Source organism: Acinonyx jubatus, chromosome A2, assembly GCF_027475565.1.
Source record: "Acinonyx jubatus isolate Ajub_Pintada_27869175 chromosome A2, VMU_Ajub_asm_v1.0, whole genome shotgun sequence".
Taxonomy (NCBI): domain Eukaryota; kingdom Metazoa; phylum Chordata; class Mammalia; order Carnivora; family Felidae; genus Acinonyx; species Acinonyx jubatus.
The window spans coordinates 38,530,911-38,555,876 of NC_069383.1; the positions used below are offsets into that span (position 1 = coordinate 38,530,911).

Below are 24,966 nucleotides of genomic sequence, written 5' to 3' on the forward strand. Positions count from 1 at the left end.
TGGCCAAGAATGGTGTAGCTTAGAAACTTACTTAGTTTCTAAGAGGACTTTGATTAGGAAATGCTTGGAAATGCTTAGGAAAGCATTTCCATGTGGTGTCTTTGTATGTTCTCAGTTTTCTTTCATATGACTTAGTGGGGCATAGTTGGACCTAAACACATGATTCCATATTTTGATAATTCTACAATTTGGTCCCTTTTCTTGCATAATGTGAACACTGATTATTGTTTTAAACTGTAATACACTACTACAAGCTATTAGAATTTGTATTAACATCATATACACAGAGAAGAAAATACTTTATTCATTGTGTAATACTTAAAATACTTACAATGATTATAAGTCTGTCTTTTTATTCTTAAAGTATTAAATGAAATAAATGACCCTGTCTCTGAAGAGATAGGCCATAGTATATAGCAAACAAATAGTTTTTGTGTTTGCTACTTACTTATACAATTATTTGCACACTTAATATGTTTGTTAAGATAATATGGTTCTGATTTGGCTTAAAAATCTTGTCATTTGTTTATTCTTCCCCATGAATGATTTTTTACTTATACATATTGCAGTTCTTAATGCTTACTTATATGTTTTTTGAGCATGATGAGACAATGTAGTATTACAAAAATGAAAAAAAATGGTATTTGCTGCGAAGGAAATGAGTTAAATAAAGGTGTTTGTTAAATGGGAAGATGCTGCTTTTGACACAAATTTTCATGGAAGCATCTCTCATCTCCCCAAACACTGCTCTGCCTGATCAGTCATGCCTGGGGATGCAATCTCAGATGCTGCCAGCTTTGCTGACAGGCCTAGTGCGGTCCTGATGCCAGTGTTCTGAGCCTGGGGTCCTCTCTCCCTGGGTGGGCTTGGCTTTTGTTTCCTATGTGGTCACTGGGCTTGGCTCTGCTTAATTTAGAAGCAGCGAAGAATGGGCAAGATTTGCAGATGCCTCCAAGTTACCAAGGACCAGCAAAGATAGTAGTTTGAATAGAATTGTGAGGTTTTATTCATATCTCTACCCTAGGGGTACGCTTTTCATCTTCTATTTTTTTGTCGAGGTGAATTTTTGAAACCAGCAAGTTTACCTTTTTGCCATTGTGTTTTCCCATTGCTACCACCACAGAGCTAAAGCCTATTACTGGAAGGCTGCCTTGGGCAAAACCGTGAAATAGGTAAAGTTTGTCTTAGACATCCGCTACTTCTTTTTCTAGCCCTCCTTCTCCCCCCCCTCCACCACCCCAAACACCTAATACTCCTGAGTTCCTTCTGCCTGTGGGGCTTCACACAGTGTTAGTGATTGATTGCATCTTAATATCCTACATCTTCCAGGGATATAAACATTTGGAGCAACTGTTTTGCGGGGAGGGGAGTTGGGGGGAGTAACATCTCTAACAGCAGAATTTGAAGTTTTAGGGTTGGGGGTAATGGTAATTGAGAAAATAGGGGGCAAAAACCTTCTAATTCTAAAACAAATGTGTAAGTGACTGCTTCCTCTGCTCTATTTGAAAAATTGGGGTTATTAATAATGAGTGCCAATTAAAAATCCCTTGAATTATCATACTGAAATATGATAATATGCTGGCATGAATGGGCCAACTTTTCCTTACTCTTCTGTGAAGAAGACACTCTGTAATGATATAAAGAATGAACTGAGACTATTTTTATACAATGGCTCATGAACTCACAGACATGAGGGAACAATCATTGTTTAGCATTTCAATTTGTGGTCTATCTTGGAATCATATTTTAATTAACCCAGCCAACACCTTTGTGTGTGATAAGTGATATTATCCCTGGAGTACAATATATAGAAAAAAAAGTAATCTAATCTAAAAGCATGAAAGGGGGCAAAATACTGCTCTTATCAAATCTGTTAAAGATTGGGTTAAAGAGATAGCTCAAGGTTAAGGGTCTCCTGCTAAGAAGTTGCCTAGTTAATCAGTAAGAGAATTGGAGTGAGAACATTTGAGCTTCTGGCCTCCTTGGGCACAGAGTCACTGTTTCCTTTGAGGCTATGTTAATAATCACCGTTAGTGACCTCAGGAGACCACAGCTCCTAGCAATGAAGCAGATGGCATTCTTCCTCCATCACCCTACAGTTCATGAGCCATAATGCTACCCAAGTGGGATGCGAATGTTAAATAATAACAAATTAGGCTGTGTTGAAATCATGGCTTTGAATATATCTCAATAACTTTCTGTTTCCAAAGGACTTTGAGTTATATTTATAACCCATTCAAACTACTTAAAATTCCCGTAATTCAAAATCACTATGCTTCTTTTTAGTGCTTAAAGAAATAGCTATCTGGTAGGACCATATATACTCTGATGGTGAATTTGTATTTAGAAGGAAGAAAGGTTATCAGCCTTACAACTGGGTGAGGTCCTATGAAAGTTTATAGAAATATAGCATATTAGCACTAAAGGAATCTTGGAAGTTGGGAGGAAATGAATTTGTAACTGAGATCTTCAGACCAAACTCATTATCAAAACTGCACAGATAACAGGTTTTAAATCAGTTAATAATAGCCTCTGGAGAAACAAGCTTTCTGGAACACTGGAAAGCTAGGGGAGAGAAATTGACCAAGGACACCCAGGCCCTGACTCTGCTTTCTCCATATGGATGGGGGCTGTGACCTTGCTCATGCTGAGTTTGATTTAACAACTAGAAGATCTGCTGTTTGTAAACATTCCTTTAAGTGGAAGCATGCCTGTGGCAGCATAAGTTCTTTCTGGGTAAGTGATTTTAACCACATGTATAAAAAAGGCCAGTGGTGTGGCAAGCATTTGGTCATTTCACAGATCTGGCTGGAAGATTCTACATCCTTAGCTAATTAAATTGGGATTTGTCTAATCCTACAGTGGGTGTATGTAAGTTCACTTAATCCCTAATTTTACAAATGAGGGAAATACAGTTTATGGAAGAAAAATGACTTTTCTAAACTGGCATCTTTTGTATTAGAACTGCAGACAGAACTGAGGTCTCCTCACCCCGAGTTTGAATGGGTTATAAATATAACTTAAAGTCCTTTGGAAACAGAAAATCATTGAGATATATATATTCAAAGCCATGATTTTAACACAGCCTAATTTGTTATTATGCTCTTGTATGATTATCTATAGCCTCAGGACTCAGAAAAGAGAACCTTGACCCTGTGGTTTCTATTAATGACACCATCATATTTCAGTCATTTTTGCCTTCATTCATTTAGCAACTATTTACTGAGTTCTTGCATTGGTAGAAGTACAACAGTGAACAAAACAGATCCAAGTTCCTGCCCTGATGACGCTTACATTATAGTCAAGGAAGACAGACAAAATAGGTAAGTAAGATGTGGTTTAAAGTATGTCTAAATATGTTTAATGTATATCTGATGGGGGTAAGTGCTATGAGAAAAGGTGAAGTGGAAAAGTGACATGGGGTTGTGTGTGTGAGTAGGCTGTGGTGATTTTCAATAGAGTGGTCAGGAAAGAGACCTCAGTGAGTAATCACTCATTTTCCCGGTCATGTAGGTTCTACTCTTATAGTGTCTACAATATCTATATTTCTTTTTCCACTTCCTTGAAATGGAAATTGAAATAGAAACCTGCCACCGTGTCTCTTCCTGACCACAGGTTGTCTCTTTTTCTCTCTCTGTTCTCTCTGTCTTATTGTGAGGCATCCATTATCCTTCCTCCAACCTAGTTTTCAAGAAATCAGACCTGAATCCTATCGCTTCCCACCTCTGAAAGCTTCAGTGACTCCTCATTCCACACAGCCTCTTGACCAGGGCGTTCAAGTCTTTCCATGTGGCCACATTTCCTCTGTCCATCCTGCATCCCCTCCTGCTTAGGTAGGCAGGCCGCTGGTCCCCCTCTCCATCTTGTCTCACTCTTTCCTTTTTTAGGAATGCCCTTTTACCAGTTGAAGCTCTGGCTATCTTCACAGTTGATCTCAAATTATTTCCTTTTCCACAAAGTTTTTTTCTGACCCTTTCCTGTTCCACCACCCCCCACGCCCCAAACACCATGAGAAAATCCAGTTAGCAATTTGAGGATAAAATTGATCTTCTACTCATCTTTCAATAGCATGGTTCCTGGCACACTGTCACTGCGCCATAAGGGTTTGTTGAATCAAAATGAATGATACTTGTCAGATTCCACTGACAATCAGGTATCTCAACAGAAAGTTGAGATTTCAATGTGGGTTCCGTATATTGCTCATGAAAATGTAGCCAAGGCATAGGAGAAAAAGTATTTAATAGTGCATATTTCAAACAGGAAGAGGCTTTCAGTAATATAGTGTATTCTATGCTCAGGGACAGTTGGAAAGAGAATGTACTCACGTGAATTTACGTGGGAAGCTGGCTGTCAGCTGAGCTGTGTGGAAATGAATCTGCCTTAAACTGTTTTCTGCTAAAATAAGCAACATTTAGAAATGTTGTCTATCTCTTTAGGTTAGTACTGAATTATCCCCCAGCTTTCTGAAGCTCATCAAATTAATAATTGTTTCCAGTGATCTGTAAACAAGCTTACGTTAAGCAGTTAACCCATTTGCTTATTAGCATAAAAGACTCCAGTAACAAAGAAGTTGATAGGGTCAGTTCAGGATAGCAGTGTCTTTGCCCATTAGTTCCTTCCCTGAGTACCATGCTGCATAGTTATGTTACCAAAGACTTGCCTCTGGAAGATATAGCTTTTTCTCCACCCAAGACCACACTGACCAAGATGGAGAAGCTACTTTTAAAGTAGTGGACAGTGTGGGAATGGACAGCTGCTTCTATAAGCAGTGTCCCTGGCATTGGGGTGGAGGGGCAGCATTTCAGTAGGCCACATGAATTTTCCCTGGGTGCTGACCTTACCATCTAATCTTTACTGTCTTAACTACTCGGTCAACCTCTTGTCTCTTTCAGTTTCTGGCTTATAATCAATTTGTGACTAGTTCTGGGATTCGGCCGTATGTTTTCCCATTCATAGGTTGGATTCCTTTTGGGCAGCAACCTAAAAAAATTCCTGCTCAGAGGATTAGTTTCTTCTGGATAAGCTTTCTAGAAGTGAATTTGCCAAGAGGGTACATATAAAACAAAGCAAAATAAACAAAATCTCCATCTGCTGTTTCTAGCAGAAATGATTTGGAAGCATCTTTCCTACCCAAAGGATTAGACTCTGTTGGGCAAGCTCCTAGACTCAAATCTGGATCTCTTCTCTTAGAGGGGTGAAGTCTTTTAATCCTACATAATTCTGATGATAGATGGGCTCAGTACTGTTATTCAGGTAATAGCCATGATCTCACTTTAAGAAGAAACAGGTAAAGGGGCGCCTGGGTGGCTCAGGTGGTTAAGCGTTAGACTTCAGCTCAGGTCATGATCTCACAGTCTGTGAGTTCGAGCCTCATGTCGGGCTCTGTGCTGACAGCTCAGAGCCTGGAGCCTGCTTCAGATTCTGTGTCTCCCTCTCTCTCTGCCCCTCCCTCCCCTGCTCATGCTCTGTCTCTCTCTGTCTCAAAAACAAAATAAAAACACTTAAAAATTAAAAAAAAGAAGAAACAGGTAAAAACAGTTAGTGATGCTTTGTTATGCAATTGTTGGTTATGCTTTGAGACTTTTTTTTAAGTATTAATATGTTGGTATTTCATTTTAGGTGTTAATACTTTATTAGTTAGAAATGGATTTGGGGATTTTTCTTATACTCTGAAGCTAAGCATGGAAAATTAGGACTGTACTCCCTATATCTGTCTGTGAATATACTATCACTCAGTCACCCTAGCCAGGACAGTAGAAATCATCTTAAAATATCTAAAACCCATGTGTTCTACCTTTTAAATTTCTGTTCTTATTAAGGTTATCTGAGGCCTCCCTTTTGCTAAATTCAGTGAAAAAGTCTTAACCCTCATTTTTCGTGCCTATCAATTAAGATGACATAGATGGTCATTCCCTTTATCTTGAATAAGTTTCTTCACTTGGTTGGTTTTCTTTGTTTGTTCTTCCTCTTTCTAATCTCTAACAACTGGAATCCCTCAGCGCTCATTCCTTGGGCCTTTTCTTTGACAATACAAATCATCTCTTGATGATTTCATCCAGGCTCATAGTTTTAAACATCATCCATATGAAGATATTTCCCAAATTTGTCTGTTTAGCCCAGATTTCTCTCCTGAACTGCAGACTCATTTAGGCAGTGGTCCCCTTCTCATTTCTATTTATATGTCTAATTAGCTTTGGAGTCTAATATATGAAGCTGAAATCCTGGTCATTCCTATGAAACCTGCTCCTCTCATAGTCCTCCTCATCTCAGTAATTGGCTATTTCATCCTTCCAGATTCTCAGGCCAAAACAACTTGGGGTTATGCTTGACTCCTCCCTTTTCTCATACTTCACATTTAATCTGTCAGTAAATGTTGTTGGCTCTATCTTCAAAATATATGCAGAATATAGGTTACTTCTCATTACCTCTACCTCTCCAAGCCACCATCATCTTTTACCTATTTTTTGTAAGGACCTCCTTTTTTTTTTTTTTTTTTTTTTAAATATTTATTTCTGAGAGAGAGAGAGTGAGTGAGCTGGGGAGGTGCAGAGAGAGGGGAGACACAGAATCCAAAGCAGGCTCCAGGCTCTGAGGTATCAGCACAGAGCCCAACATGGGACTCGAATCCACGAACTGTGAGATCATGACCTGAGCTGAAGTCAGACGCTTAACCAACTGAGCCACCCAGGCACTCCGTGTAAGGACCTCCTAAGTGGCCTCCCTTTTTCTGTTCATGGCACCCTATAGCCTTTTCTCAAAACACGAGTCACAATTACCATGTCAGTTTTCTACTCCAAACCCTTCAGTGGTTTCCTATCTCTCTCAGGGTAAGAGTCAAAGGCATTACAATCTCTAATAAAGCACTATAATATCCAGTCCTTTATTTACCACTCTGAACTCCTCTTTCTGTGACTCTCCTTTCAGTCACAGTGTGGCAGCCTCACTAGCCTCCTTGTTTTCCCTCCCTGAGCAAACATATGGGACCAGACTGTCAAATGAGACCAGCATGACTCAGCACTTTTAACCTGTATTACTCTATTAAATGATGTCAAGGATACAGGCAGTCCAAAAGATTATACAAAGTAGAGAGTGGTCCATGATATCATTGGTACCTCCCAAGGTCCTTCCTATGTTGGATACAATTATCTGGCTTAGAACAGATGAGCTATCTGAATGAGATTCATGAGATTACCTCAGACAGAAGGAATATTTAAATTATGAAACATCTCCATTTTGTACTCTAGAGTGTTATACTTGTGTATGATAGAGATATGATGCACATCTAATACCATATAGGGAGACATACATCATAAATGTTAGGTTCTATTTATTTAGGTAATCCTTAATATAGAGACATCTTGCTGCAGCCATTTCAGAGATTGTTTCTTTCCCCTGGGTAAAAACCATTAGTTTAATTATCCACAAGTCCAGGTGATAGGCGTTTAGGTAATTGTGACCTCCTTTTTCTGCCCCCATACTCCTTTCCTCCTGGTAAATTATTTCCACGATGATGTCTCTCAAACTCAAATCTGCTTTGTGGTCATATCTCTCTCCTGCTTAAAATTCTTCAGTGGCTCCCATAGCCTTCAGGGTAAACTCCATATTTCTTAGCATGACACTCAAGGCCCTCTTACTTCTCCAACCTCTTTGGAGTTTCTGTCTCTCAGTCATACTTATGTGCCTTTTCCTTTTATTTTGTTCCTGAATTTTTGTGCCTGGAATGATCTATTTGAGTCATCTGACTCACTAGCTCCTTAATGATTTAGCCTAAAGCTCTTTCTTGTAATGTTTTACCTTATTCCCTTTTGTTTGGATTAAGTGTTCTTCTCCCATAGCAACCAGCGCCTGCCTCTGCTAGAGCATTTACACCCCATGTACTAATTGTCCTTGAATGTATATGTCTTATTTCCTACACTTCAAGCTTCTTGGGTTCTGTTTATTTTGTATCTCCAAGACATTTAGTAAACTTAAACTAAAGAATACAGGACCTTTAGATAGGTAGTAGCTTTCAAATAGTTCTGACTTAGTTACACCAGACACAGAAGATTGTCTCCTTGATCAGTTCTCCTAAGAGGATACACAGAGAATGGCAACGAAGTAGGTATCCCTGCTAGGATCAAGTCTGGGAGGCAATGAAGACATCGGTGGTGTTGGTGAATGGTCAGAGAATATTATGTAGAGAATTGCCTTCATAGTGCTAAAATGTGAGAAGGGGACTTTGAGGAGGAGCCTTGTTCATCTTTATTCCATACTTAAAAGCTCTGGAGAAATTAGCCATAATGAAATCCTTGTCCTGTTGTTAAATAGGTCAACTTAAAGAAGTTAATGGAAATTTTTTGACCCATGATTTGTTATATTATCCTGTGAGTCAAGTGTTAACTAGAGAAGAGCATGTTTTCCGCTGAGCTTCACAACTCTTGACTTGCTAGAATTTTTATTTTTGATTCTAAATGTCCAAATTTATAATTTACAACACCACAGTTTGTTATCCCCATGGATACTTACCCTGAAATCAAGATTAATAAAAATAATTGTGTATAAGATGTCATTTATCTACTGATTTATTAATTTAGGCTGGTCTGTTTTATTGAACTTATACACATAGGAAACCTGATGGAGTAAATTGAAAACTTCTATATTTTCAGGTATTTTAAAATCTAAGTTACGTTTCTATAATTTATAATATCTTTTTCAAGGATTGCATTGTCTTTTTTGAGAAAACACTGTCCTGTTCATATATTGCATATAAGAATAACTAATTCATATACATTTTTTAAGCAATGCAATCCATTATGTTTCAAATGTTTTGGGAAATGGATTTACAAGGTGTAGAAGAGAATTGATAGGACAAGATCCTTTATAGATTTAGACTTCCACATTGCCTTACAGGTGTTGTCCCAAAATATTATCTTTTTTTTTTATTCGCTTTTTAAAATTAGCATAGTCACTTTAGATTAAGTCCAAAATGACCTGCCTTATACTAAATTCTGCTCTGTAATGAACTGGCCAAGGGGCCAATATAGCTAAATCTCAGAATTATAGAATTCAGATTACAGTTTAGGTAATTACTTTGTTTCCTCAATTATCTGCTGGTTACCATAAATATAAGCATTTGAAAATTGAATTTTAACATGTTAGTTTTGTTATTTATGTTTTAGCTTATTTATTTAAAGTCAAGTTAGTTAACAAACGATGTCGTATTGGTTTCACGGGTAGCACCCAGTGATTCATCACTTCCATATATATAACTCCCAGTTCTCATCCCAACAAGTGCCCTCCTTAATGCACATCACCCATTTAGCCCATGCCCCCACCCGTCTCCCCTCCGAAACCCTTAGTTTATTCTCTGTGTTTAATAGTCTCTTATGGTTTGCCTTCTCTCTGTTTTTATCTTACTTTTACTTCCCTTCCCTTATATTCATGTGTTTTATTTCTTATATTCTACATATTAATGAAATCCTATGATGTATGTCTTTCTGTGACTGACTTATTTTGCTTAGCATAATACACTCTTCTTCCATTCACCTTGTTGCAAATGGCAAGATTTCATTCTTTTTGATTGCTGAGTGGTATTCCAATATATATATATGCACATATATACATATACACCACATCTTCTTTATCCATTCATCACTTGATGGACATTTGGGCTCTTTCCATTTGGTTATTGTTGATAGTGCTGCTATAAACATTGGGGTGCTGTTGGTGGGAATGCAAACTGGTACAGTCACTCTGGAAAACTGTGTGGAGGTTCCTCAAAAATCTAAAAATAGAACTATCATATGACCCAGCAGTTGCACTACTAGGTATTTATCCAACGGATACAAAAATGCTGATTTGAAGGGACACATATTAATTTTAAGAATATATTCTTTTTCACGGGCACCTGGGTGGCTCAGTCAGTTAAGTACCCAACTTCGCCTCAGGACATGATCTCACGGTTTGTGAGTTCAAGCCCCACATCAGGCTCTGTGCTGGCATCTCAGAGCCTGGAGCCTGCTTTGGATTCTGTGTCTCCCTCTCTCTCTGCCCCTCCCCCACCCACGTTCTCTCTCTCTCTCTCTCTCTCTCTCTCTCTCTCTCTCTCTCTCAAAAATAAATAAAAATTAAAAAAAAATTTTGAAAAAAGAATATACTCTTTTTCAGAAAGTCAGTATTTTAAAGGGGACTATTATAAATATGAGCTACAATACAGAAAATGTACAAACATGAATGAACAAAATGGAAGGTTCTTAGTGATTAATTGAAGTCCATCCTGCTGTTTTGTAAACGTATTTTATATTTTGCTCTTGGCCTTGTTATTTTCAATCAATCTACCTTTTTTCTTCTGAAGTATGTACATTGTACATCTTTGTGATTATCCCACATTTGAGGGGTGACATGTTAGCTGATCTTTAATTTATTCCTCCAAATTTCTTCTTTATTCAAATGTGTGATAGAAGGAAACATATAGGAACAACCCTTAGCAATCATTATATAAAATGAAAAAGTTGTGGGGTTCAGTAATAATACATTACTATGCTAGAAAACTATGCCTTGCTTCATTACTGAATCAAATGTCCTTTGGAAAAAAGGTGTTTTACAGATGTATAGGCCATATATTTTATACTAAGATAATCATTCACTGTGTTGTTTAAGTAAATAAGCTAGTTTAAATAAGCTCATAATGAGTTTTTAATTTATAGAGAAATGAATCAGGGCAAAGAGAGGTGCAGAGTCTTAAAAGAATTTGCCTTGTATAATAATTGAAGAATCACTTGAGTAAAATCCCCACTGATCTAGCTTTTGTTGGACGAAAGAATGCAATTACATTAAAAATTAATACTTCAGTGTAATATGAAACCAATGCTGCCTGAATTATTATGTGCCAAATTAGGTTGCTGTAAACAATAACAAAATGGGTGACTGTGCAGATGGAAGCGTGGAGTTATTTAAACTTGCAGTGGCTTGTTTAATGAGATGCAGTGAGAGCAGAAAATGTTTAATTTAGTAACGGGTGACCTGAATCACTCTGTCCTACAGAATGATAGGCTTTGGATTAATTTTCAGTTAAAACAAAATAACTGAATAACAACTCCTATTAATATATAATGTAGACTATTTCATATTATTCTGTTCTTAGAGAAATGGCAGCTTTCAGTGGGGTTATTAAGGTTTCTATGTGAAACATGGCCAACCAAATTAGGTCTTTGTTAGTTTTATTTTTTTCCCCCTTAGAGACTCTGAGGATACTTTGTGTTTCTTTCTGGTTGGATTCCATTAAGATCATAATCTAATAGACACCTTGAAGGAAATCTTATTTTGGTATTTGTCTGGAATATAATTGTGTAGGTCTGGTCTGCTGTTATAAATTGTAGGTGGTTTAAGATGATTACATAAAAACAAGAAGGACTGATCTCATATTTAGAAAGGTCTCTGGACCCAAATATTCTTGAAACTGATTGTTGCCATTGTTTTCCATCTTTTAGAGTTAGTGCACCATCCTCACAGTTTGGGTATATGGGAAACTTCTTTCTCAGAGGGTGTGAGGTCACAGTTTATGATAATGAAATGTAGCAATTCAGGGCAGGGAGTTGAATTATTGAAGAGTCACCTTGTATCACTTTAGGGATACTCAATCTATGGTTATCCTGTGATATGGAAACACACTTCACACTTACATTCAATATTTAAAAAGAAAACAAAAAACTTTTCACTCTAGAGGGCATGTTCCTCTATGAACAATGGACATGTAGTGAACATCTGTGGTGAGAATGAGAATCTGAAAGTATCTTTTAAACTTCTTTGTAAATGTGGAGTACAGTTTATTGTTTTCATCCTCCTTCAATAGGATGTTCCTTGATAGATCTTATTCATTTGAAGTTGGTTTCCAAACTAAATAAAAAGAAAGAAACATGTACCATCTTAATGCGGTGAACATAAACGTGTCTCTGGAGTCACATTTATAAGCATTTAGTGTTAGGGACATTATTGTATTTCTTTCTCACATCTGAACTCTGTGCAGTTATAAAATTGGAATTTTTTTTAAAGATGCTTAACATCACTCATCATTAGGGAAATCAAAACCACAATGGGGTATCACTTAACACCTGTCAGAATGATTAAAGTTAACAACATAAGAAACAATAGGTGTTGGCGATGAAGTGGAAAAAAGGGGAACACTCTTACACTGTTGGATGAATGCAAACTGCTGTGGCACTCTGGAAAACAGTGTGGAGGTTCCTCAAAAAGTTAAAAAATAGTGGCACGTGGGTGGCTTAGTCGGTTAAGCGCTGACTTTGGTTCAGGTCATGAGCTCGTGGTTCCTAAGTTTGAGCCCCACATGAGGCTCTGTGCTGACAGCTCATCACCTGGATCCTGCTTTAGATCCTGTGTCCCCCCCCACCCCCAGCCCCCGCCCCTCCCTCACTCATGCTCTGTTTTTCTCAAAGAGAAAATAAACATTAAAAAAAAAAAAGTTGAAAAATAGAACTACCCTATGACCCAGCAATTGCACTGGTAGGTATTTACCTAAAGGATACAAAAATACAGACTCAAAGGGGTACATTATACATTCACCCTGACATTTATAACTGCATTATCAACAATAGACAGACTATGGACAGACCCCAAATGTCCACCAACTGATGAATGGATAAAGAAGATGTGATATATATATATATATATATATATATAGTATATATTGTGTGTGTATATATATATATATATTGTGTACTCCGTTGTGTGTATATATATATATAATATATATATTGTATATATTGTATATATATATATTGTGTACTCCATTGTGTGTGTGTATATATATATATATTATATATATATACACACACAATGGAGTATTTCTCACCCATTGAAAAGAATGAAATCCTGCCATTTGCAATGACATAGATGGAACTAGAGTGTATTATGCTAAGCGAAAGAAGTCCGTCAGGGAAATACAAATACCATATTATTTCACTCCTATGTGGAAGTCAAGAAACAAGACAGATGAACATATGGGAAGGCAGAAAAAGATGATGGCAGAATGGAAACAAACCATAAGATACTCTTAAAGATAGAAAACAAATTGAAGGTTGATGGAAGGAGGCAGGTGGGGGATGGGCTATATGAGTGATGGGTATTCAGGAGGGCACTTGTGATGATGAGCACTGGGTGTTGTATGTAAGTGATGAATCACTCAATTCTGTCCTGAAACCAATATTATACTTTATGTTAACTAACTAGAATTTAAATAAACAGTTGAAAAAAGTGGTATTTTTAGAAAATATTGAATATTACATTCAAATTCAAAAAGCATTGTAGTTCATATGTTATAAGATACAGATGTGGAACCTTAGATCTGTTTAGTGTAAAAGGCAAAACAAAGTTCTTAATTTGCATATGCTATTTTGTAACTAACTTTGGAAATAAATGCTTTTGTATAAAAAAAAACAGCATAATAGTTGAAAAGAAGAAAAGGGAGTAGATTCTTGTAAGAACTTGCTAGAGTATTATCTAATTCAAGTGACTAATTCTTTTATTTCAAATAAAAACAATCTTACTTTTCCCAAGAAACAACACGCTTTGTACCATATAAATCTCTATGCTTTAGTTTCCTTTTGGAAAGATAATTTTTCAAGGTTTATTCTTTAAAATGATGAGACTTTAGAATGTTACAGCTATTGAATATCTCTGATAAATAGAAAAAAAATAACAAGCATTTATTGTTTCAAGAAACATTCCTTGGTAATTGTGGCTTTGAACAATAGAATACAGGGAGAGCTAGTCTGTGGGAGTTATTTTCTGGTTAGAAACAGTATATAGATAGATAACCTTTCCTTGAAAAGAATTCTAATATTTAGTTAAAGCTTTTTGTTTGGGTAGTAATTATTAGAGGACACTTTCTGTACTCTAAATGTTCTACAAATGCTCATATTAACCAGAGCATGCGATTTAGAATTAGTAGGCTTTAGTTCAAATCCTGGCTCCTGTATCCCTGGCTCTTTTATTTTTTAGATACTAGACCTTTTGCTTATATTTCCTGAGCCTCATTTTCCTCACTTGTAAACTTGTGTTTATAATTCATAACTTCCAAGTTTTTATTAGGGTAAAATGACTTATATGTAAACGTTTTGTTAATTATACACTACAATATCATTATTATATGTCATAGACTCTAAAGTTCTTCCTTGTCTAGCAAGAAAGCGGGACGCAGGATTAAAAGTGAGAGATGGCTAATGTCCGGGAAAAGACAAGAGCCCCAGATAAGGGTTCTTGCCCTGTTTTTATTAGGATCAGAAGGGTTACGAACATGGTGATGGACGTGCACAAAGAGACAATGAAACTATGAACATTAACTCTTGGACGTGAGGGGAAGGGGGTCATGAAGATACTCAGGGTTAGGGGTTTGGGTTAATACAAAACAAAATCCTGGTGCTGGGCAGCCTGGTGGAAGGTTGTTTACAGCAGACAGGAGGCACCACCTCTGTTTATCTTAGCTAGCCTAGGAGGATGAGACAGATAAGACACGTGACCTCAGGCACCTTTCTCTTGTTAATCATGTCTGCTCTGGGCAGCTTCACCCCCAGCTTGGGTCTGTAGCCCTATTTACCTGTTTACCTAACTTGTTCCTTCCCTCCTGGGCTCTCCTGCCCTGAATACCTAATCTTGTTTATTTCTTATACCTATGTCATATATTGGGGTCTTTGCTCCCCTCTCTCTATACTGGCGCTTCTGCCCCACCTTCTCTATACTTATTTACCTAACCTTGTTTACCCAAATTTGGTGTAAGTGTCCTATGGCTTTGTAATTCTTTATGCCTATTTAACCCATTGCTGTAAGCCCAGGGAATTTCTAAGCTTATTCCCCACAGTTACATATGACGCCTAAAAGTTTCTTTGTAAAGGAATCCTCTATGTTGAATCATTTTAAATGGAAAATTTCTCTGTAAAGTAAATGATTTTTACATTTCTTTCTCTCCCTTCCACCGATTCTTTGTTGCACTAATTGTGTACTCTGAAATTTTTAAACACTGTGTTTAAAAGTGTGTCTATCAATATTGTACTTGTGACATATTTGAGAATGCATGTTAGCCCCATGGAAAAGATAGTATTCAATTTGTAGTTGTGGCTTCTTGTTTTTTTTTTTTTTTTTCCTTTGGAGAGAGAGAGGGAGAGAACAAATGGGGGAAAGGCGGAAGAGAATCGTAAGCAGGCTTGACACCCAGTGCAGAACCCAAGTTGGGGCTCCATCCCATGACTTGAGCTGAAATCAAGAGTTAGGGATTATGACTTGAGCTGAAATCAAGAGTTAGACACTCAGGCGCCACCCAGGCACCCCTATTTGTATTCATTAATTATTGATATTTCCAATATTTTTTGGAAGAGAAATTAGTCTCTCAGTAGTGGCCCCTGTTTTGATCACTGTGGGAAGAAAAACTTAAAACTGTATTGGTAATATGCATTTAAATTTCCTCCATGTCTTTTCATGGTGTGGTATCTCATTTCTATCTAGCGCTCAGTAACATTCCATTGTCCAGATCTATTTTATTTACCCATTTACCTACTGAAGGTTGTTTGTAAGTTTTGGCAATTATGAATGAAGCTATTATAAGTGTTCATGTGCAGAATTTTGTGTGGACTTAAGTTTTGATTCTTTGAGGTAAATACTCAGGAATTTGGTATTTGCAATCAATTAAAACAAACTTTGAATCACAATTTAGCAAAAATATTAATCCCCAATAAAGAATGCCATTGTTTTCATTAGTAGATATATATTACTCTATCCAATATATAGAACTCTATCTATTTATCTATCTATCCATAAAAATCTGTAGAAATGGAATACAAATGGATTGGTGGTAGTGGTTATAAAAGTCGGGGTTGTTGAGAGGAGATGGAATTGCATACAACTGGCAATTTGATCAGTCCAGAACTACTCATATTAGTTTGGAATAATAGATTAAAAATGTACAATGCCTATATCTGTGTAGGAGATCATGGGTAATTAAAAATTTTCCACTTCATGTTGAGTTACATCTGAGAGTTGCATGTATGTTTCCTGTGCAAAATTAACATTGATAAAGATCTGAAGATTTTTTTCCAGAAACAAAATATATAAGCTAGATAAACCTTTGTATGTAGCTTGAGTTTTTCTTTTTGCCTATATTAATACATTGGGCTCATCATTTATCTTCTAAAGTAGTGTTGAGTAAACTAACAGTATACCTGAGGATTAAAGTAGCACGTTGTGTACGATATTAGATAACGAAATGTCCTGTTTCAGGGATGTTTTTGGTCCATGAAATAGCATTTTTATGTTCATTTCTGTTTACCAGATCAGATATTCATAGGTGAAAACAAAAGTATTCCGTATTGGTTATGGTCCATATTTGTAAGCTTTCCCTTGTGCAGATTTGCATATATTCAGAAACTTTGGGGATTATTTTAGAATGCTTAGGACCATCCACTTGACTTTGAGGTGAACAAAACCAAACAAAACAAAGGCAAACAGATTTCTGCTCAAATGAAAACTAGTTAACTTGTTTTTCTCTACCATTCATAGGCATCAAAGCAAACTTTTCAAACCCATTATCACTCAGAAATCTCTTCCAATGAGGCTATTTTGGGGAAAAAAATGCTTAGCTGAAATCAGAGGTAATTTGATGCATGTCTTCTGTGTTTTAGTGAAATGGTTCTAAATGGCCTTGAAATCTGTGCAGTTAGATAATTTCTGAAGATATTTTGTTTAGTACTTCAGTGTTTTGCACAGCATTGATGTAGTTGCTGTTATTTAAAAATCAATATATTTTACCTAAGAATGTTGATTTCTGGTTTTCCTTAAGTGTTAGATCAGGCCATTCTGTTCCCACAGCTCTGCCTGGTAGTGGTTTTATGGGGCTGGGTTAACATTCTCCTCCTTGGTTCACCAAAGACCCCACTGGGACTGTTCACTTACTTTACTTGCCCAAATTCTCTAAACATTTGACTTTATCAGCCTTGGCCTAAATGCTTGTCTGACTTAAAAGTTGTATGTAGCAGTTGTTGAGAGCCTTAGTACACATCGATCCATGTTTTGTGATTCTTTGGTAACAAACTTTGACCACAAGTAGTTTATTGTGGGATCTTTCTGAAACACAAACTTGAGATTGCCCTGATTAAAGCACTTTGAGGTTTAAGGGATTCTCTCTTCAGGTCTCTGATGTTGCTTTTCATGCCCTTGACCTTGACTTTCTCTCAAGGGCATTTTTATCTGGCATTGGCCCACAGGCAAATGGAATCACCTCTAACTTCCTCTTACCTGTGAACCTTATATGTTCTGTTGTGTGGAGTGTGCCCCACCCTGTTCATCTGGCTTCCAGCTCCTCCTCTTCCCCCAGGCAGCCAGCCCTCTTTGCCCACTCTGCCTCGAGCAGCATGCCTACCCTGCTGGCTGAGAGCTCCTTGAGATTGGGCAGGGTCATCTTTTCTGCACTTGCTGCACCTGTGAGTATTCATTTAATAAATGGTGCTTAAGGTTTTTTTTGGGGTGTCATTTGCCTGATATAATTCTCTCATAGCATTGAAATTTAGGTAGTTTACATTTTGAGAAATGTTTAATTTTTGTGGAGGAGTGACAGATTTCCCTCCACCACCCCCCAGCCTCCCAATAGATATTCTAAGCACCTTTATCACATAACATTTTATTGGATTACAATGAGTTTCTTATCTTTGACATTCTCTTTCTACTTAAAAAATTTTTCTTTTGTTGTTTATTTATTTTTGAGAGAGAGAGAGAGAGAGCACAAGCGGGGAAGGGGCTATTTTTTTTTAACTATATTTTCTACTTAAGGTAAAATTGGAAATATTTTTAGAAATTAGAGAAAGCCTAGAAAGTATTAATAAAATCTGTGAATGTTTTGTAACTCTTATCATATCATTTCTACTTTTAAAGGAAACAGTTTATATAGACAAAAATAAATTAATAATGACATTGTCGATCTTGGGACTTAGTAAATTTTAAAGTGTAGTTTTCCAGCAAGACTCTCTGTTTTAGCATGAAATGCAATAGGAAGCACCATTTTCTAATGCTTGGGGCTAAAAAACCAAATTCATGCATCTGAAACAATATCAAAAGATATCTCTGAATAATTATCTGCATATTGTGCCAATGTTACTAATCTTAAATAGATTCTTCACAGGTTCTCAAAAATAGAATTTTAATTTAAATACTCAAAAAGCAGTTTAGTGTTAGCTTCAATCCTAATGCAACATTGGAGCCACATTTTATTCATAGGTAGCTGGTGTTCTTTTCCTTTCCTACCTTCCATCCCCAATTATTCCCTGTCCCCTTTCCCTTTTCCATTGGTGATGTCCACTAATTTAAAAAAAATTTTTAATATATTTTTGAGAGAAAGAGAGATAGAGAGTGAGGGGGGAGGGGCAGAGAGAGATGGAGACACAGAATCCAAAGCAGGCTCCAGGCTCTGAGCTGTCAGCACAGAGCCTGATGTGCACTTGAATTCATGAACTGCGAGATCGTGACCTGACCTGAAGTCGGATGCTCAACCGACTGAGCCACCCAGGCACCCCGTGATGTCCACTATCTAACTCTTTTCTAATCATATGACAGCTACTTAAAATACTCTAATGACAATATTTATAGTGCTTGTTCATCTGCTATAATACTTTGTATCTCCGGAATCAATTGGCCAGGTCCGAGTTTATAGTGCACAGTTGAGAATTAATTCCATGGGCATAATTCTAAAAGCCCCATACACAAATATTTATAAACATTTACATGCACACACACATGCACGCACACACATACACACACACACACACACACACACACACTGATTTTATTGTCCTTGTGGGTTGATGGTACCCACCTTTCGTATGTACCATCAGCTGAATAAATTGTTGCTTCATTTGATCAAACTCATTCCTAAGAGAAAGAATCTCATATGTGGGCTTTGAATAGAGAGGAACATCATTCTTCACCTTAGAATAGAGAGGAATACCACATCACTGTAAGAAGTGATGATTGGTGAGATTTTGAGAAATGGTCTCTTCTCTTGGCTAAAGTAAATGCTGTTCCTCTTTTCTGTTCATGTCAGTTTTCACAGATAGGAGAATCTTTTGTTAGAAGACAATGTACTAGATAGGCCTTCAGAGTGGTTCTCATGTTAGGGAGTAAAACTCATGAAGAAAGAGGTGACAGGGACATTACATTTTTAGATGTAAAAATGGAAGTTCAATGGAAAAAGTACCCCCCCAAATGGATGGTTTTATATCCTTAGTAGGGTGTATGGGTTTGTCTTTTACTTCTCTAAAGTTGGAAATTTTACTTCTCTAAATAAATCATGTAACTTTCTTGTCATATAGGATTGTAGCCCAATACATGAAGGGCTCTCAGATCTGTTATTGTGGGAGTTACTACTTCATGCAAGAATACCAATTCGAACAACTTTGGGAGTTTACTCATGTAGTCTACATTTCTGTCAGTGTGCTTCACTTATATGGCACCTTATAACTCTGTGAGAGATTTAGATGGAGAATTACCAGTGGTAGTGAATACTGTAAGCATAGTGTTTTATAATTCACCATATTAATAAGTAACTATTTATAATCTTTAGTATATTAAATATTTCTGGAATGGTTGAATGACCAGTGAATGATGCAGTATCATGCCACATTTTTTTGCTAGGTTTTTTTTTTGTATTTTTTTTTTAAATAGATGTTGTTTCTTTTGAATACAACTGCTACTTACATGGGATAAAATGAAGAAGCAGTTCTTTTGGTAACAGTATTTTTCACCGTCAGATGTTTGTGTCCCAAGAAAAATGCACAAAAAGGGATTTGTTTCATGACAGAAAACAATATCTTGAGGTCTCTCTTTTCTTCCCTACTAAAATATAGCATAGTAAATCTAGAAAATCAAGAAATAAAGACCAGATAATAGTTTCTAAGTGATGGAGTCATCACGGAAAGAGAGTGGTATGCCAGAGGCCAAACTTAATTAGTTGAGGAATTTTTATAAATGTACTTTTGTTTCCTTTTTGGAAAAATTCGAACATGTTCCTGTTTTTAGCCTCCCACATTTGCTGTCCTTCACGCCACAGTCATGGTCTAGTCATGCTGTAGTGTTTGGTTGAGTTGGAGGAACATTTAGAGTGGTCATCTAATATGTCTGGCAATTCAGTGAGGCACGCAGCCTTTAGAACTAAGAGGGATGGTGAAAACGCCCCCAGTAAGCTTTTCTGTGAGATGTGAATAGCTCACCAGGTGAAATACAGCCGATGCAAAAGGTACCTGAGTGGTTCAGGTTAATGAATTGTGCTTTGTAGCCTGTTCGATTTTTTGGCACCCCAGTAACCGCTTTTCCCACTGTTCCTTTAACTGGTCCCCTGGATTGTGAAGTATGGCTGTGATAGCTCCCTTTTGTTTTCTTTTCTGCTCTGGAGTTGGAGCTACAAAAGGCACATTCATTTATTGTTTAGTTGAATGAGAACGACTGCAATTCCACAAACAAATTGGACTTCAGTTAGGAGTGCTTTGTCATAAATAATCTTGGAAGAGATTGGATTCTCTCCTAGCTAATACACTTCAACTGTATGTTAAAATCAGTGTCTCAAAGGGACTGATTTATTGGTGAGCTGAGTGCCCACTGAGCATCACATACTTGTCCTCACCCTGCTTTAATGCAGCCTATCTCTGCATCTCTATTTCCCTAAAGCACATTCAGCAAAAGTTTATGGTAAGGCAAACAAGTATTCTATTTTCTGAATTATTCTTTTCATTTTAGCCTCCATTTAAAAAAAAATCAGTTCTATGATGCACAACTCTTTCGGTGAATAATTCTTCATGATCTGGAAAGAAAACCTATTTCATAGGTCGATTAAGGGCATTTTCCATGGTTGGGTCAGGTGAATCACATCTTTCACATATAATGTTAGGACATTTTAAAATTTAACAACATGGTTTTGCTAGAGGCTTCAACTACCTTAACAATACCTGCAAATGCCTCTTTCTGTTCACTGTAAAAATGTTATTTTTTGTCCCCATTAAAGTATATTTACTTCATTTTGTTTCAAGTTATTCGGTTCCATAAATCATCTGGAGACAGAAAATCCGATAGTTTTCTTCCTCATTGGAACATATGTATATATAAAGCATGTGCGCTCTATGCATGTGTAAAGATACAACTTAAAGTCTGTTGTACATTTGGCTGCACCACTGGCACTTAGTGATAGATGCCACAGCAAGTTGCAGTTTGCTTCCTTGACTCGTAAGTGTTGCTGCGGTCAGTTGTACTAGGTTTGTTAGACTCAGTTCGTGCAACTAGGCTAGGCTGGCATTAATTTTTTAAACTTTTTTTTTGTTTGCTAGACACTTTACACATGTTATTTAACTTGAGGTAAATATTATCTCCATTTTTACAGAGGAGAAATCTAACACTTACAAGTGTTAACTGAGTTACCCTCAAATCACACAGCTAGCAACTTAAAATCAAATTTGCACGTAAGTCTGTCTAGCTCTAAAGCTTCTAGACTTAATCTTTGGCTACTTACTCATTGTCTTGCATACGAATAAAGTTCTTACAAAGCAAATCATATTTTTTGATTTGATACATGATAGAAAACAGCCATGGATGTGTTTTTCAAGTAACTTTTTTTCCCAAAGGTCTCTTTGTAACTCTGAATTACTGTCTATTTGTCTCAAATGAGGTATACCCCGAGTGACTTGGATCGTATGAACAGATGTTTTATATGGATGCCCTCTTTTTGGTAGTATCCAAAAGGATATTCAATTAAGTGCTTAGGAGAGAAGATGGAAACACAAATTTTTGCCTAACTCAAGCATAAAAAATAGGATATTTTGCCTTAAGATGTTTCAAGGAAGAATGTGTTCACAACACTAGCATTTGCCTGTGCTGGATGTGCTCAGTCTTATTGTACCCTGTGTAGGTGTATTTCAGGTGCTTCACGGTTTGCATTTTAAAAGCATTGAGTGTTCATAGCACTTCAGTGTCTCTAAGATACGGGGTCTGAATCGGCCTGGTGTCTAATGTGATGTTGATGAACACTTCACTCTAGCAGAGAATTAGAGTGAGTAGGTGTTGGAAAGAAAAAGGCAATGTTTAATTTTTCTGACATGGAACTTGGATGCTCACAGAGAAATTTAGCAAAGGTGATCGAACTGAGTACCAATATAAATAGGTCCGTAGCCCAGACCTATGAGCACTAGCCTTTATAACGCATTTGACAGCAACACAAATCTGTTAAGAGAAAGTGGAACTGTCCCTGCTATGAAATAATGGGATTGTCATAGATACACCACATTTTACAGTTTTTCTTTTAATTATTGTTTGAGAACAAAATCATTTTTTGTGGCTGGTCCTTCTTCATTTTCATTTGCCTTGACTAAATCTCATGCTTAGGGGTTTAAAACATGACATACAACAGGTGTGAATCTGTACCTAATAATTGAGTGCAGCTTCTGTCCTTGCTTTAAAAATTAACTAGGTTGTAAACATCTGTAACAATAATAAAGACAGCCTTTTTTTCTCTTACGTGTAAAATGCTTTCCAAACCATTGTTAGATTATATGTCTGAATGAAATCACAAACTTAGATAAGCGAAGTTATTAAATTACACTTTCTAGAAAAGAATAGATTTTAAAGAAATAATGAGTTTTCAGTCAGTTTAACTGGAGCTGGCAAGCAGCCATTCATTACAGCCTGGTGCCACATTGATTTTTGACGGGAAGAAATGGAAACATAGCAGTAACTATGTATCCTTAAGGAAACATTCTATAGTATTGATGTTGTTGGTTGCCTTAAGAACCACTACCAAAACTTTATTCAAATTGAATTTTGACTGTGCTAATGAGGAAATCTATTCACGATCAAAGTCAAAACGTATTACTGTGAAAATAAGATGCTAATCCCAAACTATTATCTTAGCAACTATTTCTACCATTCTTCCTTAAGGACCCAAAATGTTTTATTTTAGACAAGACCTCTTTTTTTTTTCCAAGAAAAATTATGAAATAACACTTAATTACATTTAGTAAGAACACTTAGGCTTACTCATTGTGCAGATAGTCTATCGAAACAAAATCAGTTGATTTGGCTCATTTTTTTCCTCCTATATTTTCTCCAGTGATTGCTGCTCTCAGCTGCTTGCCAAATTGATGGGACTTGGCACTAAAAAATAAGCAGTTGAAAATGTAGGAGATTAAGTTTTCTGGATTACATAGATGATCATCAGAGATAAAGAGATTACAAAAAGTTTTATCAGGTTGACATGCTGCATCATGAATTTGTCTGTTTTCAGTCATAATCAACCAGACCTAATTTAAGAATCCTTCTTTAAGAGAGAACGTTATTTTTGTTTCCCACATTTTCATACATTTGGTGGATTCAACCAAGGAGGTGTTTATAACTCTTGTACAATTTGTCATTGTTTTGTCATTAAGTATGAGAACATTATATTTAAATTGTATTAAAAGTGTGGGGAAATTCACAGTGAAAAGTGGTACAATGTTTAATTGGCACAAAATAGGTCTCTTTGCAATTAACGCCTAGGAGGTTGAATGCTGGCTTTGAGGTCTGATCATACTGAATGCTATACCTAATAAAGTCCATTTGTGTAAGGGAAATAAATGAGGGAGGTGATTTCAGGGAAACTAGGTAGTATTTACTCACACCGGTAGCTCGGGTAGCAAATTGGCTATAGGATAATGTTGAATTTAGTGTGGATTTGAACCAGTCATTGAAGTTCCAATTGATAGGGACCTGGAATGAATCCAATTTGCATTTGAGAAAGATGTTCTGAAGTGGAATGCTCCTCTTTGGGCACAGTGACCACAAGTCTAATTCATGTTCTTCAGCTGGATGGGGGACACTGATCTTCTCTGCTCCTCCTCCACTCCAGTCACAAAAGCTACAATTATTGCAACTTTGAGAGTGTGCTACGTGTATTCCCACTGAGTTTTTATTTTATTTTTTAAGGTTTATTTATTTTTGAGAGAGAGAGAGAAAGAGAGCAAGTGGGAGAGGGACAGAGAGAGATGGGAGACACAGAATCTGAAGCAGGCTGCAGGCTCTGAGCTGTCAGCACAGGGCCCGACGTGGGGCTCGAACTCATGAATGGTAAGATCATGACCTGAGCCAAAGTCAGACACTTAACTGACTGAGCCGCCCAGGTGCCCTTATTCCCATTTACTTTTAAGAACAATTCTGGAAGGTAGTTGTTACTATGTTTATTGTTACAGATGGGAATATTAAGGTTCAGAGAATTTAAGGAATGTAATCAAAATTACTCAGCTAATAAGTGAATATGTACTCAAACTAGATCTTTGATTGCAAAACATTGACTTTTCCATTCACTGTACAATAACACAAATTACCACCCTCTCCACCAAAGTAGAATAATTTCTCTATGTAATGTGTCTATATTGAGTCAGCGCTCAGTTCACCTTATGTCAAAACTATTTTCGCACATGGATATTTTACGTTTGAAGAAGTCTTATTACTTCAGAACCCTTCTTCTAGATCATTTGGGGTGAGGGCTTAAAAGAGAGGCAGCTGTTGGAATTCTTAGACGGACCCTGGAATTTATGTCTCTCCTGTTCTATCTGTGTCTACAAGTGTAAAATGTTTTTACACCTTTCCAGTCTTCCTGGGTTTTGTAATATGAACATTTATTGAATATTTGCTATGTATAAAGTAAAAATACATTATTTTTTAAATGAGTTTTATCATTTTACTCCAAAAAAAAAAACACATTGACATCTCTTTCAATCAGTATGAGGCCTCAGCCCTTCCATTGCTGCCCCATGGTGTCCCTGTGCTGGGGCTCAGTTGGGGCAGGGATGGCCTATGATGTGCCAAACTCTCCTGGAACCAGGCTGCTCAGGGCCCTTGAGACTGTCTATCACAAACATGCATGAGCCCCTCTTCTATATCACGCAAGTTCTGGGCCCTCGGGACCAGAAAAAGACC

The 24,966-nt window shown here is 36.9% G+C and overlaps 1 protein-coding gene across 10 annotated transcripts in view; it reads left to right on the plus strand.

Annotated features, from left to right (window-relative positions):
* The window catches only part of IMMP2L (inner mitochondrial membrane peptidase subunit 2), an 873,838-nt gene that overhangs the window by 284,900 nt on the left and 563,972 nt on the right, over positions 1-24,966 (plus strand). Inside the window, exons 7-9 of one of the 10 annotated variants that reach the window (XR_008296717.1) lie at positions 1,059-1,172; positions 3,243-3,323; positions 5,620-10,063. The exons of 7 other annotated variants lie outside the window; for them this stretch is intronic. Coding sequence is in view for 1 of the 3 variants with exons in the window: in XM_053218212.1 (XP_053074187.1) it covers positions 3,243-3,323; positions 5,620-5,626 (88 nt within the window). In the remaining 2 variants the exon portion in view is untranslated. Of the gene's footprint in view, positions 1-1,058; positions 1,173-3,242; positions 3,324-5,619; positions 10,064-24,966 lie in introns of those variants that run through there. 2 more of the 10 variants (XR_008296716.1, XM_053218212.1) reach the window with 2 other exon arrangements.